Raw genomic sequence first — 18284 nt, forward strand, 5'->3', positions numbered from 1 at the left:
TAGGAGTTTTGCACAAATTATTCTTTCATATTTGACAAAATCTAATTTCATGATATTTTGGACCAAATACCTTGATATTGACATTGCAACAATATTGTAGGGATAAGTATTGGTGCTTTAACAAAATATTTACACTGAGATTTTTGATAAATAACACGTGGATTTAGGCCTAATGATAAAAAATGAAAAATGATATAGTCTCATATCACAACATGATAAGGTATGAACATATCACCGAACAGATGTGTTGTTACTACCTATTTTCAGAAAAATAACAGCCCTGGTTTTCATAAAGGAATTTTTGACACTTATTATAAGTTATGTCTGTGGTTCTGAAAATATAAATAGTTGATTTCTAGATCTGTATTTCCTTCTATTTAGTCTACTTGCAAATTGTTGTAAATAATAATAATACACTTTATTTGTATAGCACCTTTCATACAAGAAATGCAGCTCAAAGTGTTCTACAGCAAGAGAATTACATGCAGTGTTTCACATAAAAACAGATATAAGGGAACATTTAAAAATATAGAAAAAAAATGAGATGCATAAGAACAGATAAAATGCATAAAAACAGATAAAATCCAATCAAATTAAATACAAATAGAGTTAAAATATAAAATAAGCAATTTGCATTTTAAAGGCGTGGCAGTTCAAGTGCAGGCAAGTGCAAGAGAGTTTCAAGAGTAACTAGTTAAAGGCTTATGTAAGGAGATATGTTTTGAGCTTTCTCTTAAAAGCATTAACTGTGCTATGAACAGTTTAATTTTTAACCTCTAGAAAAAGCAACTGACATTGTTATGTAGGTACTAAATTTGACTTATTTTATTTGTATGTTCTTCTCAGGGTCACATCTTTGTAAATGCAATGGTTGCAAGGTTACAGAGTGAATTTTGTTTAATTATTATTATTATTTTTTTTATTTTTAGGGTGGGGGGTGGGGGGGGGGGGGGGGGTTATTCCTTTTATATAGTCACGATCATGACACCTGCCTGAGATGTTCGCCCCCTACCGGCAGAGACAGCGACGGGCACTGAGTTGATGACGTGGTTCGGTCCGTTGACCACCACAGCAGCAGGATGGCCGACCAGAGCAGGCAAATAAAACTCGCTGCCGCTAAGAAAAAGGTAAAGTATTTTACAACTGAATGTGATAGAAAGTACCAGTCTCGTCTGTAGTCTGAGATTTTTGTGTTAAGGCTGTTTTTTTTGGTGTCGTTTTGTTATCAATTTCTTCACCGAGCCGGGGTGTTGTCATTACACGTCGTCCGACCTCTGCGCGGTCGCTTGGCCCGCCTCTCTCGCTCCTGTCTTGGGCTTCAAGGCCCAGGAGAGACCGATGCCTCTTCATGGGCCTCCACTGATAGCATGAACTTTCCTAGATTATTTAGACTATTTTTATTTTATTTTTTTTAGTTCGGAGAGGCATTTAAAGGATCCCACTACGTGTACTTAGTCAGTGACGAGCTGAACTTTCTCTCCCTGCCCTCCGCTTGTCTTTCTTGCGAACATTAATATGTAGTTAATGGCAGAGCTTAACGTGCTAACTCAGGCAAGTTAACGTTAGCGAGCAGGCGGACCAGCTGATGGGTGGCTGGCCGCGGGTGAGTGTCGAGAACCTGCGTGTAGGTTTCTTAAATAACCTAAAATAAAAGCCAACAAACAGCGGCTGTTAAAATAAACCAAACACTAATCTAGCATGCTAGCCTTGTAGCATAGTTAGCTGGATATAATGACGGGGACTGTTTTGACAGCTGACACCCCCCCCCCCCCCCCCCCCCCCCCCAGCTCCAGTCCTGCTGTTTGGCTTTAACTCGCTTGTGTTGTGAGGCTGGTCAGAAACATGGCCTTATCAGCTGGTGACATGTTTGCATCAGGAAATGACTCGTCAGCATTCCTTGCTGCCCAACAATCGTCGTGGTGACACTTGACATCAACCTCAGTGTTTTTGGAGATGCTTTTCTCCATTTGCTCCTCATGATTAACTGGTTCGTTGTGGGGTATTTACTCAAGCCTACGTTTGAAACCGGATCTTTTCATCTTTTAGCCTGCTGGTGTGCTTTGTCAGAAAATGTGAGCTCATCTCAAGCCAACTTCACATCTCTTAATTCGGTTAGACCTCAGTGGTTGGAGATAATTTACTCTGAACTATGTCTCTAGTAGTCTGAAAGATGATAACGATCCTAGAGGCCCACTGATGGATCTATGAGGAGTCCCAACATCTACTTTTATTCAATTAATTGAACAGTATTGAACAGATTAAACCTAAACAGATTTGGCCAGAGGTGAGTTACTGTACAGTCTGATTGCAGCGGGCAGTAATGATCTCCTGTATCGGGAATTGACCTCCCGTATCGGGAATTGATCTCCCGTATCGGGAATGATCTCCTGTATCGGGAATGACCTCCCGTATCGGGAATGATCTCCCGTATCGGGAATGACCTCCCGTATCGAGGAATGATCTCCCGTATCGGGGAATGATCTCCTGTATGGGGAATGATCTCCTGTATCGGGAATTGATCTCCCGTATCGGGAATGATCTCCCGTATCGGTCCTTGTGACAGCAGCTGGATGAGTCTTTTGGAGGAAGTGCTCCACTGTGCCTGCAGTAGGTGGTGGAGAAGGGCGGTACAGATTATCCAATATGGACAACAGTTTGTTCAGCGTCCTCCTCTCCAACAACTTTTTCCAGACTGTCCAGTTTGCAGCCGATCATGGAGCCGATCTTCATAACCAGTTTGTTGAGTCTGTTGGTGTTTCGTGCACCGGCCACAGCAGACTGGTAGAACATCTCCATCCCCGAGTCCTCACACATCTGTTGTTTCCTTCTCTCATGTCATGTGCTGCTCAGCTGAAAGAGTTTCAGCAGAAGAGCTCCCCTACTAGTGTAGGAGGAGAAAAGGGAGGCGGAGGTGGAAGCGGAGGTGGAGGAGCCAAGAAGAAGAGGAAGGTGAAGGGACTGAGCCAACTTGATGCACCTTCATCAGACAGAAACTCTCCAGATAATGTGAGCCAAATCAAAGACTTTCCCATTTATGTGGTCAAACAACAATCTCTTTCTGTGCTTCGGTTATGTCTCATTACTTAAATACAGTGTGACTATGTAAAATAAATTTCTGTTTGTATTTTCGATAGATTAGAAGGCCTTTAAAGTCCTGCCGGATGTTCAGAAGAGGCAGAAAGAAGTCATTGTTTGCTTTATAAACATTGTGAAGGGTAGCAAATATAATATAAGTGATGAAAGACACCCATGTTCTCATAAATAGTCCTTCATGGTTCGTTTTCTCCAGGTTTTCTCATTTCTTACGGGTTGCTGTGCAAGCATTATTTTGCCGGTTGTGAAATTGTATTGCTGATTTACCATGAGGCCGGCAAACGCTCCCCTCCTCGCGATCAAACACACTGTGTCAACAACACGGTCGTAGTTACACCAGTTTGCTGGCCAGTTGACAGCGTGACAGTCATGTTTATCTGAACAGGAGAAGGATGTTGGACACGTGACGTACTTTTATCCCAATAGTGGCCTCGCAATGAAAAGTATTAGTTCAAATCTGTCTGAATATGTAGTCGATTCTTTTTTCTTTTTTTTGAATGTCTGTTTCTTTCACCTGAAGGTTTCAGCTGTGATTTTTAGAGACAGATTGTCAACAGAGGTTCAGGCACTGATCTCTTATCAAAACAACAATGTTTATATGGGATTAATTATAACAATAATCCAAATCACAGAAGCTGTGAATCAATGCTCACTTGTTTTATTTTAAAATTAGAATTTAGCCATTAATACAACCACATGCTTGACAGAAGTCTCACTAGCACCTCTCAGTCCATATACCTCTCTCTCTTGATTGCCCACATGCACACCTTTTATCTCTCCCTTTCTTTGTGTGTCACTCTTTTACTCTCCATCACTATTTTTTTTTTTTTTTTTTTTTTTTAAATCAAATGACATTTAAACTTCGGTATCATAGTTTATTGTAGTCTATGACATTTTACTTCTGCAATATTAGAAAAAATTTACACTTTTTTTTTTTTTTTTACACTTTAATATCTGGTTATTGTGATTATTAGTGGAATAAAAACTCTCCTGTCACTTCTAGACCTCCTCTATAGCCGCTGCTTCTCTCTGCCTGTTTGTTTACCTCGCTACCACTTTTCTAATTGTTCTTTACCCTTTTCACGTCTCTTTCTCCATCTTTGTTTCTCTTTCCTGTAGTTTGACAGTATTCTGAAAGTACTTAGTCAAAGCAATGGAGTAGTCCTCCCCTCTTATGCCAACTGTCAGGTGAGCCTCTGTCTTTCTCTTTCCTTTCTTTCCTTTTTTACCTGCCTGCTTTTCTTTCTCTGCATCTGTCTGCTGTAAATAGATTATTTTATTGGGTTTTTTAATAATCTTACCTCCCTCCCACATGAAGTGCATTTTCTTTTCTCTCTGTCAGGTAGACCAGGAGGTATGGGAACAATTTGAGAGCAAACGATTGCCTTGTTGCTGTGCTTTTGAAATTCTAAGTGTTATTGATGATCTTAAAGTTTTTCATCTGACTTTGTTCAGCGTTTGAACAGTCGGCGCCGTAAGTCTTAAATTGCATGGTTTTAGTGTCTGTAACTAGGAGCGCCATGTACGTAGGCATCTGGAAAAACAAGAAAGTGGAGTATAGTTTCACTTGTTTTCTGTTTGTTGTTTTCTTCAGTGCTTCCGTTAAATGCACTTGGGAATGTGTTATTTTGATACTACAGCTCATTACAAATGTTTCGCTCGCATTAATTCATTCATAACCAAGAAAGGTTATTTTCTCGGTCATTAAAAAGCACAGCTGGAATTTACAAAGATGGTTTTTAGTCTTTTTGTGCTTTCATTGTGCAGAAGTTTCAGAGAGAGCACCGCAGGTAGCAGCACCAAAACAATGAATGAATGAATGAATTAACAATTAATTAATTATATTCTTATTTCCTATGTCTTTTTAGCCTGCAGACTCGTCATGCAATCATCTAGACATATAAATTACAGAGTTAACTGATCCCCTTAATCCACATCTTTACAGTAGTCACATTATTTTCGTGCACGTCGCTCTGTCGTTGAAACTGCTCTTTGTCTGAATGTTAAACAAGTGTGTGCATTTTTGTGTGTGTGTCACCTCAGACCTTCTCTGACGTGGAGGTCGTGGGTTCTTCGACTCCCCAGCTGCTGGAGGAGCCCGGCAGCGAGCGTGGCCGCGGCTCACCTGTGTCTAACCCCGCTAGTCCTAACACTTCTACTAACCCTGAGTCTGTCGGTCACAGCGCTGACCCGCAGGTGTGTGTCTCTCCCTTCCTGTCCTCCTTCTCTCTCCTCCTCCACCTCAAAGCATATCTTGTCATCGTTACGCCTGCCTGGCTATGACATTGCATCATCTCTATAAGCCTTAATGTTACAACTCTTTTGAAATCCAATGTCTTGTGATGCATTTTTACTGAAATATGCGTGTGATGAAAACAGCTGATTCAGCGCAGCCCTTGTGTTGATTTTGTTTTAGTTTTTCTGTTATCGTAGAACTGACCTTTTATCAAATGTGCTTACCGTCTTCCTTTTCTTTATCTCTGTCGCTCACTGTCTTTCTGCAGGACTACACTGATACTAATGGCAACGAGAGTTCAACGGAGGAAAATAGGCGAGTTCTCTGATTCCTTATTTATGCACTTTTACCTTTTTAATGTAGTCATGCTACAGAGATGCCTGTGAACTGCACCATATGTGTGCCAAAGTTTTGTGCTGCTATGTTGTTACTTTTTTGCTGTTAACTACTGCGCGTTTAAAATTTGGAGGCTTTCATGGAGCCGACCATCACATGCCTGCATTTCTGATTTAAGTCGGTGTACTGAGCAGTCCTACTGACGCCTCATCGTTTCAGTCTGAAGTGGTTCATGGAGGTGACTGAGTGCTTTTGTGTGCTTCCATGTTGTCCTGCAGACCGCTGTCTTCCACAGAGAGCCTGCGACAGCTCTCAGAGCAACTGAACGGCCTGGTCTCTAAGGTACAATGTCACAGTCATCAATGTCATCCCAACACACACACACACACACACACACACACACACACACACACACACACACACACACACACACACACACACACACACACACACACACACACACACACACACACACACACACACACACACACACACACACACACTCTCTCTCTCTCTCTCTCTTATTTATCACACAGTGTTTGGCTTTTAACAGCAACACACCACCACTAATGTTTTAACCAGGTTGCGTTGCATCTATTCTTGGCAGGAATGCACTGGAAGGATTTTCAGTTTTGCGAGTCATTCCCAGTAGCCTGAAGCACACCGACAGCATCTCCTGGTGCTATCAAGCTGCTTTGGCTTGATATACATCTTCTCTGAATTTGGTTTGGTTTTGCACAGTCAGCAGCAAACACGTGTGCTTTTTGTGTCGCTTCTGAGACACACTTTGATATTCTTCTTTTTTAAGTTATCATCATTTCGAAGGTACTGTGGATGACTAATCAAATTGCCCATCTGCATCTACTATAATTCAGCTTTAAGCTTGTTGCAACATATTTCATTCAAGCACGTTCATAACGTCCCTTTTGAATGTCTATAGAAACGGTTGTTATAAAGGTTCTGTTTAAGAAGCGCTTTAATGTGGGCGTTGTTGTGTCATTCCAGTCGTCTGCTGCGTACGTGAATGGAGATAGTCCACCTCCTGTCAGCGACAGAGAACTGGAGGTAAGATTAAAATCTAACCGTTTTTGTAAAGTAATATTTCCTGTGACTTGGTCATTCAGTATCTGCATATTGTGCCCATAATGAATTTCTTCTGGCGCTAGGATCGTATTCCTGCCTGCTAGTTTAGCGATCTGAAACAGTCAGTGTTGCTTTGCCAATTTCAGAATCACCAGTGTAATCTACCAAAGACTCACCGTGACTCTGAGCATGAGGGTGACCTTTCTGTGTTTGTGTAATTTAATCACACAAAGTACATCACATGCACACTGCTGAGTGAGTCTGTGGAAACTATGGAAGATCAGACGCTCAAGAAAAGTTAAATATAACAAAAACATGAAATCCTTGCAAATAGATGGAGTGGAGCAAATGGAATTTCCGAGAATAATGACGGTACACTGAAATGTTTTGTGTCTTTATGTAACTGCTGTAAGTGGTTTATGTGGTGTCGGTTATATGAAAATACTGCTACCCAGAAATCTCCGGTGTGGCCCTTGGCATTATGTAATATAATCTTAATTACCATACTGCAGGATGACTCTTAATTTGTCCCATTAAATGGCGCTTGGAAGCTTTTAGGGACTTCACATGATGAACGAGGTCAGCTAGCTCCAGTGGACATCATGCTAATGTACTTAAATAGGTTGTTATTTAGGCTCCACTACTTCTCAACTCGCTCCATTTATCAGTTTAACAGTCATCGTGGATTTTAATTTTTTTGCCTCACTGCTCATCATTGAAAGCGCATTTTGCGCCACTTGAAATTGTACTATTGTTTACCTCCATGTTAATAATTCACGTTTGAATTTTTCTCCTCCTCCCATGACTTTTTGCCACCGCACTTTATCCCTCTCTTCTTTTCTTTTCTTTTCTTTTTTTTTTTTTTTTCCTCCTGTCCCGGATGCATGTGTGCACGTAATAGAGTCGGAACCAGGAGCTGGCAGCCGCCCTGGAATCCAGCAACCTAACAAACTCTCAGCTCAATACCAAGCTAGACCAGCTGGTAAGAAGCTGTGTGCATGCATATTTGTGTGTGCACCTTTGTGTAAACCCCTCCCCCCCTCCTCCCTCCTTACAATTAGTCACATCACTCGCTGCATGTATCCTAATGCATTCTGCATGTCGTCCTGAGTAATCATAACCAGGAGAAGTCATGCGTGTTTTTCTTGTTATTTATTTATTTATGTCTTTATATAAGGCGACTGACATCCATTTGCAGTCTAACCACAGCAGCTGGAAGGTGCACATTTTGGCCAGTCGTGTCCTGATTGTAGATGCCTGATTATTCGGCCTTAAAATAACATACCAGAGCAGGTTTATTACTTCAGTGTCCCGTCTGGCATGCAGATGAGGTCTTTGCCAGAAGAGTAAAATTGTGTAACAGTGCTGGGATGATGGATGATGATGATGATGATGATTCTTTTCTAAACATGTATGTCCTGTTGGTCTGGCAGGCACAACAATCTCAGGAGCTCACAGATCAGCTTCAAAAGGTATTCAGTTCTCTCTCTCTCTCTCTCTCTCTCTCTCTCTGTTCATATCCGTCTCAGCTTTTGTTATGGTCTGCTGGAGCTTCACTTCCCTTGTGGTCATCAAATAAACTTTTGTGTTTTTCTTCCTTCAGGAGCGAAAAGAATTCGAACAGAGATTTTCAAAAGAGCAGGGAGCCATGCGGGAGCAATTACAGGTAAATTCTCTTACCCGAAACTCATCAATTGAATTTGTCTGATGGTGCATTTTTAACATTTCTGAAGCAATGTCTTAACAGGAAAAACTAGTAAAAAGCCTCATTGTACTCCAATGTAATGTACCTGTGTATGTTGTCACTCTCATATCAAATGGATAGAAATGTACTCCTAATTAACTCTGTCTGTGTAAATATTCTACACAGAGTTGTATTTGGTGTGCGTTGTGATTTAATGAGAGACATTGTCCCGTCTCCTGAAGTTAACTGTGCCCTCTGTTCATCTGTCCTCTCCAAAGGTTCATATTCAGACCATCGGTATTCTGGTATCTGAGAAATCAGAGCTGCAAACAGCACTACAATACACACAGCATGCTGCCCGGCAGAAAACAGGTGTGTCTGCGTGGTTAATAATGAACTTGGCAGGATCTTAACACCTACAGCAGTTGTTTAACTGTGTGTGTGTGTGTGTGTGTGTGTGTGTGTGTGTGTGTGTGTGTGTGTGTGTGTGTGTGTGTGTGTGTGTGTGTGTGTGTGTGTAGCTGATGCAGATGAGCTCAATAACCGTCTGCAGGCAACAAAGCAGAGAGTGTCCGAGCTGGAGAGGACGCTGTCGTCTGTCTCCACACAACAGAAACAGTTTGATAAGGTAACACACCTCGTAGTAATCTCACACAATCAGTGTAACGTAGTATGAGACGCACTTATTATTCACTGAAACTTTTCATTTTTTTGGTCTCCAGCACAACAAAGATCTTGAAAAGGAGAGAGACGGTCTGAGACTAGAGGTGTACAGACTAAAGTACGTCACTTTTCTGTAACCTACACAAGGACATGCTGAGAATTGCTTTGAAGTTAAATTGATTATTTCAATTCCATCTGGTTGTATTCGATGCAACAGACGGTTAGAAACGATCTCTGCTCGTGTGCGTTCGCAGCAACTTGAGCGAGGAGTCGAAGCAGCAGAGCTCGGAGCTGTCGGAGCAGTTGAAAATGAGCATGCAGGACAACGGTGCAATGAGGCTGGAGGTGGCCGAACTTCGCAAGAGGCTGGAGATGGCTGACCTCATGTTACAACAGGTGTGTTCAAAATTGCAGCCAAACATTTTCACCATTCACATACATTTAAACTCATCTGTGTCCTACCGATAACTGGAAGTGGTTGAACTGAACAAGCCTGTCTTCGTACAAAAGCACCGATTTTTGGAATGGTTTTAACCTCGAGCCATAAATGTGTCTTTGCCGACAGATGTCATTTTCTTTGTGCATTATCTGCATTTCACTCCCAACTTTTTGGTCCCTCTGATTTCTCTCCAGTGCTCCAGTCAGTCAGATCCCATCACTGCCAACCAGCAGGTCCATTTACTGCTGGCGGAGAAGCAGCAGCTGGAGGCTCACAGCCACCAGGTGAGCTGGGACCTTTCTGTTTAACATTAAATGCGTGTGTTTTCACGTCTGTGCGGATATTAATTTCAAAACTTTTGAGCTGGTGCACAGTGTTACTGTCGTATTTATTGTCAAGCTCATGGTTAAATTGATTAAAAGCAGCTTAAGATAGATTAGCTGCCCACAGATATTACTGCAACGATTCCATTATCATCATATTTGCATTATTTCATTTCCCATGACCTACGGGATGTCATCTACCCCTCCTACCTTTTCTATTCCATATTTGATTAATTAATTCATTAAGGACATAATTGACCACACAGACTACTATAAAATGGATGTCTGTTTGATTAACACCAGTTTCCCCTCCACATTTGTGCTGTTGCAGCTGATGGATTCTGTCAACCAGCTGAAGACGGAGAGGAACTGTTATGTAGATCAGATCCAGGAGGAGGGCCGTGTATGGAAGGACAAAACAGAACAGCTGCTAATACAGGTTACAGTAGCATCAGCTTTTAAAATATAGTGATATAAGTTATGAATTGGTTGTTTCTTATTTTGATTGTCCGTTCGATGGGTGTCAATTTCTGTTTCTATGAAGGTGTCTTTGGTGGCAGAGGAGAGAGACCGAAACATCAAACGAGTCGAGGAACTGGAAGTCGGTATCGAAGAGCTAAAAGACGCCATAGGTGAGCGAGAACTCAGCCCTCCTCTGGTGCTTTTCTGTTTTCCTGACAGGTATTCCTGTCGCAGTTTACAAACGTTGTCCTCCATATATGTTCTCTGTGCCGCATGCCGGTGAAACATCCTCTAATCTGGTGTATTTTTCTGTTGTAAAATGATAAAATGATTAAACTCGCAAATTGTCCTCCTTCTTCTTGTTCTCCAGCATTAAAGTCCCAGGAGAGGGAAGCTCAGGATGATGCAGAGCCTCAGTCCTCGGGGCCATCAGAGAGGGAGGTGGCTCTACATGAGGCCCTCAACACTTTACAGCAGGAGAAAGACGCCGTTGTTGCACAGTTTCAGGCGCAGGTATTGTTTTCTTCCCATGTTTTCATATATTAAGAAATTGAATGTGCACCATTGGAGCTTTTTTTTTTTCTCTCTACTGAATGTTTCAGACATCATGGACATTTTGTTTGTATCACTGTGGCTTAAAGTTTGGTTTAACCGTCCGTGATGATATTTCCTCCAGCTGCGAGATAACGAGCAGCTGAGCCGCATGTGTGCGGAGCAGGAGTCGCGTCTCGGGGAGTTTGAGCGGCAGGTGGCGAGCCGAGCCGAGGAGGCGGACGACCGCCGGCGCATGTTGGAGGATGTTCAGTCGGACAAGGCGACGATTAGCCGCGCTCTCACCCAGAACCGAGCGCTGAAGGACCAGCTGGCTGAGCTGCAGAACGGTTTCGTCAAACTGGTGAGGCTGAAAATCGTACCGTTCATCTTTCCTTTCCGGATGACACATTTTCTGTTGTGTGCTTCCTCTATTATTTATGTATTTCACTGTTTCTGTCCATATTCTCAAGCTGTTCATCTTTATGCGTCCTGCTTCATTATTTTCACTAGTTTTGGGTCTGAATTCATCTTCCTGTGTCTTTATCATGTTTGTGTTTATAGGATGAGTATTCATAAATTAGTAGTTAGTAAAGCGCCTACCTCTGTATTACCACTGAAGACTGCCGTCTTTAAGCCAACATTCCCGTTTGCCCTTCGTTGTGACAGACTAATGAGAACATGGAGCTGACCACCGCCATCCAGTCAGAGCAACATGTGAAGAAGGAGCTGGCTCGCCAAATGGGAGAACTGCAACAGCAGCTGCACTACATGAGAGAGCAGGTCAGGTCATACACACCACTCCTACACAAACCCAGTTGTAGGTCTTCACTGTCCATCTAGTTTTTTTTTTATATATACATGTATATACTTGGTGTTTGTGTCATAGACGTATTACCGCAATATCGGATAATAACAGAATCCAGAAATTCACATCTGCTTCCTTTCGGTTTCATGTTCTCGTTCCCAGCTGGAGATGAAGAATTTGCAGACGCAGGGTCTGATGGAGCAAAGGGACCAGGTAGTGTCCCACCTGCAACAGTACTGCGCCAGCTACCAGGCTTTGGTCTCCGAGAGGGAACAGCTCCACCATCAGTATCTGCAGCAGAACCAGCTCGTGGCCCGGCTGCAGCACGATGAAAGTCACGGCCGGGTGCAGCTGGAGAGCAGTTACAGTCAGCTTAAACAAGCTCAGGTGTGTGTGTGTGTGTGTGTGTGTGTGTGTGTGTGTGTGTGTGTGTGTGTGTGTGTGTGTGTGTGTGTGTGTGTGTGTGTTTCACAAAATCCTACTGTAAGTGCAGCATATTGATAGTCAACACCGCCGTTGGTATTTTGCCGCAAGAGCAAAATTAGCTTAATTTTGAAACCCTTACTTTTTCTGTCTCTTTTCTTTTTCTCTCCCTGACAAACACGTGTTCTCCCGTCGTCGTTCTGAACGGCTGCTCGCCTCCTCATCCAGGAGCGTTTGGAACATTTAGTGAGCGACAATGAGCACCTGAAGGCTGAAGTAAAGGAGCTGCTCAACAGCTCGGCTCTCATCACATCGTCCAGAGATCAGGGTACGTTTTCTCTCTGCTGGTATGTTTGTATATGTGTTCGTGTACCTTCCTCCTTCTTAACATCTATTTCCAAAGTAGATTCAAGTTGCCTTCACGGGAAAGCAGTTTATTGCGGTTGTGAAAAACAGCATAACGGCTTTCTCGTTTTATATCGTTTCTTTTGAATGGGATGAAACAAAGGTTTAGAAACTGAAAACTGCAGTGAAGAAGAACCAATGGCACGGTGTCATGGATGCGAAGCACCTGACACCTTCCAATAATGGAGCTGCAGCACCAGCAGTTTGTCTAATCTGTGCCACCTAAAGGCAAACAAAGTAAGAGCAGTTTCAAGCATCCAGATGTGGACATACTGTTGTGCCCCAGTTACATGTGAGAGTAAGAGCTGCAGCAGTGTAACCACAGATGGGCGATTTAGGATTGTCATTCTCTTCAGAAACTGTAAAAAAAAAAAGTTTTCCTCTTTCCTGTCACCTAGGAGACGGAGTGGAAAGCCAGTCCCTGGAAGAGACCCCGAAGAAGTCCACCTCCATAGTTATCCCCGAGGACTTTGAGAGCCAGAAAGAGATTGTAAGACGGGTGATGAATGTGATTTGGCCACGTTCCTTTGCTCCCTTTCACCGTCCTCATTTCCACTTCCTGTCCCGCCGCAGGAGGATTTCATCCGAGGAGCTTTGGCTCAGCTGGAAGCGGAGCGGGACGAGGTCCAACGGCAACTGGAAGAGGAGCACCGGCTCCACACGGCCACCCAGCACCAGGCCGCCATGGCCTTCAGTCTGGAGCGGCAACAGCACAGCTACAAACCTGATCAGGAGCACGAGCACGAGCACGAGCACAGCCAACACGGGCACTGTGAACACAGTCATGCGCATTCAGGTTAGAAAAGAAAAAAGCCGAGACCACACTTCTCTGGAGAGTGATAAGTGTGTGTGTGTGTGTGTGTGTGTGTGTGTGTGTGTGTGTGTGTGTGTGTGTGTGTGTGTGTGTGTGTGACCGAGTACCTGTTTCCATTTCAGATTATTAAGATTATGGTGTATGCATTATGTAAACGTTTCTATTGAGCAGGAGGAGGAGTGCCATTCGAAGTTCATCAGGTTGTGCAAGTTGCGATGGAGAAACTTCAACATCGCTTCACCTCCCTCATGCAAGAAAAAGCCGACCTGAAGGAACGGGTGGAGGAGCTGGAGCACCGCTGCATCCAGCTGTCCGGAGAGACCGACACTATCGGTGAGGCTGAACGATTACACAATGTTTACTGTTCTCAATGTCAGCCCTATGACTTTTGATTGAATCCTTCATTACTATTTTCATCTGGGTTATCTTGTTGTGTGTGTGACTCCAGGGGAGTACATCGCCCTGTACCAGAATCAGCGGGCTATCATGAAGCAGAAGCACCAAGAGAAGGAGCAATACATCAGCATGCTGGCCCAGGACAAGGAGGAGATGAAGGTACTGCGTAGACGCCTTGTAATGAAGAGGGAGCGTCTGCACTACATAACGCAACACAATACGAACATTGTTCCTGACCGCCATCGTGTGTCTCATCAGGCAAAGCTGGCAGAGCTGCAGGATCTCGTCATGAGGCTGGTGGCCGACAGGAACGACTGGTACAACCGCTACACCGGAGCTGTAGCCAGCATGGCCACCGTAAACCCCGACCTGCTTCCTGTTGGAGAGGATCACCTTCACCCGGAGCACCGAGGACACGTGCACACCGAGTTTAATGCTGCCAGTGGAGCAGGTGAGAACAAGCAGATTTTAGTTTTTTAAACGTACGCTGTGGTCAGAGGATTGAATGTGTGAGCTGCCGCATCCTGGTTCAGTTTATCTGTGTCTGGAAACACGTGCAGAGTTTCACACTCGCACACAAAGACGAGGTTTAAGGATGAATACCAGCGTGAAACCAGGGCTGTGACATGATGTGGTGTTTTGCATCTTTAGCCCATAAATGGGATTTTCAACTTGGCTCTTTGAGTTAAAATAGAAATAAACGGGGACTTTCTTCTGTAAAGCATCTTCTCTTTCTGCGCTGCAGAAGTCATGGAGGTCATCCCTCTGTCGGAGCCCAGGCCGGGTCCGGAAGAGGCCTCGTCCCAGGCGCTATCGACCGGTTCTGTTCAGACGGACTCCAAGCCGCTGACGCCCGAAGAGGACGGCACGGCGCAGCAGATCATGCAGCTGCTGCAGGAGATCCAGAACCCGCATGGAGCTCTGAGATCGGCCCCCTTCCTCGGGGAGAACCCCTGCATCCCCTTCTTCTACCGGCCCGACGAACAGGACGAAGTCAAGATCCTGGTGGTGTGAGGTGTGGCTGTCAGAGGTGTGTGTGTGTGTCTGTGTGTGTGTGTATGTGTGACTGTGTGTGCGAAAGATGTCGGACGTGTCTTGAAGTGTGGGGAATATTAACTCCTCCCAGTTTAACACATTTGTAGGTTATTGATCATATTCACAAACACTTGTTGAGGAAGTTGACACCTTAAAAAGAATAACTGGTGGCCGATGTGGGAATGTCTTTGACCCAGTTACATTTAAACGCCCCCTCTTGGCACTAATGTGTGTGGTTCAAAAGAAAGAGGATTTTCTATTTGTCCATGATGCTTCTCCCAGAGGAGATAATCAGTGTTCCTAAATGCAATTCGATGACTCTCCTCACTGCAGTTCTTCTCGTCACCCACCTCACCCGTATGTGCAATAAAGGGGTCGTATATATATTCTGCCTCCTCGCTGATACAGTACTTTAAAAAAATAAAAAATAAATAAAAATCGGAAATTAGCAGCCAGTTCGCGTTCAACTTTATTCAAGTGCTAAATCTCATTTTAATCCACTGTACACATGCCAAAAATAAAAAAGAGCATCACGTTTGAATGTAATAACCCGAATATTCACCTGTTTGTGTGTGATGTGAGGAGAAGGACACAGGAAGGAGACATCGGGTCGGACGGTCCGACTAATGAACGCAGACCGAGATAGAAGGTGAAGTTAAGTCAATCAAGGAACTCGGTGCACATCAACGCTCTTTTAAAACTGTAGCTGCTCTTCTGTTTTGAAGTCGAGAGCTGGCGAAGTTGCACGATGAAGTTCAGAACGACGGCGGCAGATGTTCACCGATTGGTGCTGATCCTAAAAAAACCACCGTCATTGTTCTTTGTCTTGTCGCACGTTCACGAAATGTCGATAGTTGTCTGATGTTCTCGTGTCGTGATGTTGTCGAGATGAACAGCTGGTCGATCAGATGGATTCGGGGTGTCGATGTCGTTTTAAAGATGAAGTTTCAGAAGTGACATGTTAAGTCAAAGTTTTGAAGGCATTACGGGAATCGGATAAACGTTCAGAGTTTGTGCTGCTGTGCGTCGGCTCTTCTCCACATTATTGTTCATCTTTGAGGGTGATCCATATTAGGGTACTTTTTTTTTTTTTTTTTTTCTTTTAGAAAAGTTGCAGGTAATTCGGTCTGTATATCTGCAGTCTTGAATCATCTTTGTTTTCTCAGATATTCTGGTAATGGATCGCTCTGATCTCGGTCCACATTCATCAGTGAAGCTTCTCATCCAGAACTGATCTTTGCTTCCATGTTTTGTTTTGTTTTTGTTTTTTTTAAGTTTCTAAACAAACTGACACTATTAGCAAGAGCCTGTTGTTTTTCTGTTACATCTATTGTAGTTCTACATATCAAAAGGTGAATGAATGCACATCTCTTAACAACTGGACTGCGGGAGTACGTGTTTGTGTGCTTCGATCCGAACTGTTTCCTCTTCATGCATCTGTTGTACTTTTTTTTTTTTTTTTTTTTTTTGTCGTCGAGGTCTGCCAGATTATAGAAGTATGATTGCACTAAAACTGTACAAAGCTTCTCCTTTAGTCCTCTCGGGCTGGTCGGACAGTCATGTTTCTACCACAGAGCCTCTCGGCTTCTTTGGAGAGTGGGGAGGGAGGAAAGGGGGACGGGGGGAGATCCTATGAAGCCAAGCGCGTAACGCTGAGGATTCCACTGAATTTAAGTGAGTGTGTTGGTGTGTGTGTTTGTGAAGGAGGTGTGTAAATATTAATAAAGGAGGAAATTCAATCAGACCGCTCCCTTCAGAAAGGCGTTATGAATTATTTCCAAAGACGAGGGACCAATCAGAGATTTTCGAGAAAATGAACAACGCTCTGAAAAAAATAACTATTCACATTTATCGACTTCATATTCTGTTATTGTTGTTTTGGGTTGTAACACTTGAGTAAATCTCCTTTTGGCATTAAAATGATGAAATCCCGTCATCATACTTTTTCTTTAAACTGAAACATCAGGTTTCGAGAGATGCTCGTGTTCACAAATATAACTTTGAGGATTGATTGATTGATTGATTGATTCAGTGGAGAATTATTTCCCTTTACAACTAATAACAGAGACTTCCGTTGTTTTTCCATTTCAGATCAAATCTTTGGAGAATCCTTGATTTTAACTCGAGATTCTCACTGCAAAGGTCATATACCAAAAAAAAACAAACAAACAACAAAAAAAACGGACAACGTTTGCAGGAATTTTTTTGCCCTCTTGTTTGGATCTCTGAATTCTGAGATCTTCTCTGTTGTGCTTATTTCAACTAAGCGGACAAATGTGTTGAATTCTTAAATTGCACACTCGATATTGATCACTAAAAATAACGGGACAGAAAGCAGTTGTGCAGAGTTTTGCTATTTTAAGCTTATTATACATAGGAAAATGTAATAAAAATATAAAGTATGCAGTTGCCAGGTGTAGTTGGTATTGTGTAGACAGCAGCTACTCTAAACTGCACTTTGGTAGGAGCGGGTGGTTTTTCATTGAAATCATTCTCAGTTTTTAAATTCCTCACTTCTTAGCATTCTGGCTCGTTTTGGTTTCTTTTGAACATGCTACAGATTTTATTTAGTTTTTTTTCATTTTTTTTTTTTTTTGTGGTCAGACCAAGAGGTAAACATACTTAAAAACCTTATTAGTGTTGTTTTCGGGGGCTCGTAGGATAACAAATGACACCATGTGGATGAAATGATTTCCCACGCTTTCTAATTCCCTGTTAAATATGTGAGTGAAGCAAATGGCAAAAGGATTAAAAAAAAAAAAAAAAAAAAGCATTTATCGTCTCTACTGTAAAAGAGGTGGTGTACATATTGTAACTGTGTAACATATTGTATATTCATTATGCCTGGTGTGGGGCGGGAACGCTGCTCTGCCTTGTTTCCTGGCAGTGTAGATTGTGTGTCTGTCTGTTGGGATGTTGGCGGTTACTGGCTGCGATTTAATACAAAGATTGACTTTAAAAAAAAAAAAAAAAAAAATTAAAAGAGAGAGAAAATATTCTATTTATTTGGGAAAGTTAGCATCTCCACTAATCAGTTTAATGTAAATTAGAAGTGACTGTAGGATGGAAACGAAGGATACCTGAGAGAACTGGTTTTGTCTGAGTGCTGCTTCTGACAGAAGCTTTCTGAATTTCCCCCCTCCTCCCCCCGAGTAATATTTTCTCTCCTTCTCCTGAATAAAACTGATTGAGCAACTTAAACAGTACATCTGGATTTTCTTTATAATGTTTGATACCTCAAAGACATACGTAAGAATATACACTGGAATTCATCCATCGTTTATTTTGTTTACTGCTAAGCTACAGATTTCGTTCTGATACCGGTTAATCAGCTGATCAGCTAAATGGAATTGTTTGAGAACACTTGCATCATTTATTGAACACTACTTGATGGTGCAGACAGGAAGTGATCGCTATAAGTAGCAGGATTTCTTTCTACTGACCAAAAGAAAATAGATTTTTCTTCTGCGTATTTGAGTTTAATGTTGCTTTTTATAAGGTGACATTAATATATTTGTACAGCCTCACAGAGCTGCTGTCAGCAGCTACAGGC

The 18284-nt window shown here is 42.7% G+C and overlaps 1 protein-coding gene and 1 long non-coding RNA gene across 6 annotated transcripts in view; both read left to right on the plus strand.

Annotated features, from left to right (window-relative positions):
• LOC138630755 (uncharacterized) overlaps positions 1-17932 on the plus strand; it is a 103796-nt gene extending 85864 nt beyond the window's left edge. Inside the window, exon 2 of the long non-coding RNA XR_011311664.1 lies at positions 14727-17932. This is a non-coding gene — a long non-coding RNA (uncharacterized lncRNA). The remainder of the gene's footprint in view (positions 1-14726) is intronic.
• golga2 (golgin A2) lies at positions 1046-17932 on the plus strand. 5 transcript variants are annotated; one of them, XM_069715274.1, is made up of 28 exons: positions 1046-1127; positions 2851-3006; positions 4213-4281; positions 5137-5289; positions 5598-5644; positions 5944-6007; positions 6671-6730; positions 7650-7730; positions 8182-8220; positions 8352-8414; positions 8711-8804; positions 8954-9060; positions 9155-9213; positions 9350-9491; positions 9729-9818; positions 10189-10296; positions 10402-10489; positions 10690-10832; positions 10996-11214; positions 11520-11633; positions 11821-12045; positions 12310-12409; positions 12885-12976; positions 13060-13282; positions 13472-13633; positions 13749-13855; positions 13955-14147; positions 14442-17932. In XM_069715274.1, the coding sequence occupies exons 1-28, from the start codon at positions 1080-1082 to the stop codon at positions 14708-14710; spliced, it is 3315 nt and encodes a 1104-aa protein (XP_069571375.1). In that variant the 5' UTR covers positions 1046-1079; the 3' UTR covers positions 14711-17932. The 5 variants fall into 5 exon arrangements, with proteins under 5 accessions (XP_069571375.1, XP_069571377.1, XP_069571378.1 ...); XM_069715276.1 differs by lacking the exon at positions 7650-7730; XM_069715277.1 differs by lacking the exon at positions 5137-5289.
• Positions 17933-18284: the final 352 nt, after the last annotated feature.

The sequence above is a fragment of the Brachyistius frenatus genome, unplaced genomic scaffold, assembly GCF_029030835.1.
Source record: "Brachyistius frenatus isolate BFR_SWC_R1_liver_20210118 unplaced genomic scaffold, ASM2903083v1 Contig_140, whole genome shotgun sequence".
Lineage (NCBI taxonomy): Eukaryota > Metazoa > Chordata > Actinopteri > Embiotocidae > Brachyistius > Brachyistius frenatus.

Bases quoted from the DNA above. Each gene is read 5' to 3' on its own strand.
- golga2 (XM_069715274.1), top strand. From the start codon at position 1,080: ATGGCCGACCAGAGCAGGCAAATAAAACTCGCTGCCGCTAAGAAAAAG. The intron at 3,007-4,212 runs GTGAGCCAAATC...TCTTTCCTGTAG, and splicing joins ACAGAAACTCTCCAGATAAT to TTTGACAGTATTCTGAAAGT. The intron at 12,046-12,309 runs GTGTGTGTGTGT...CTCCTCATCCAG, and splicing joins GTCAGCTTAAACAAGCTCAG to GAGCGTTTGGAACATTTAGT.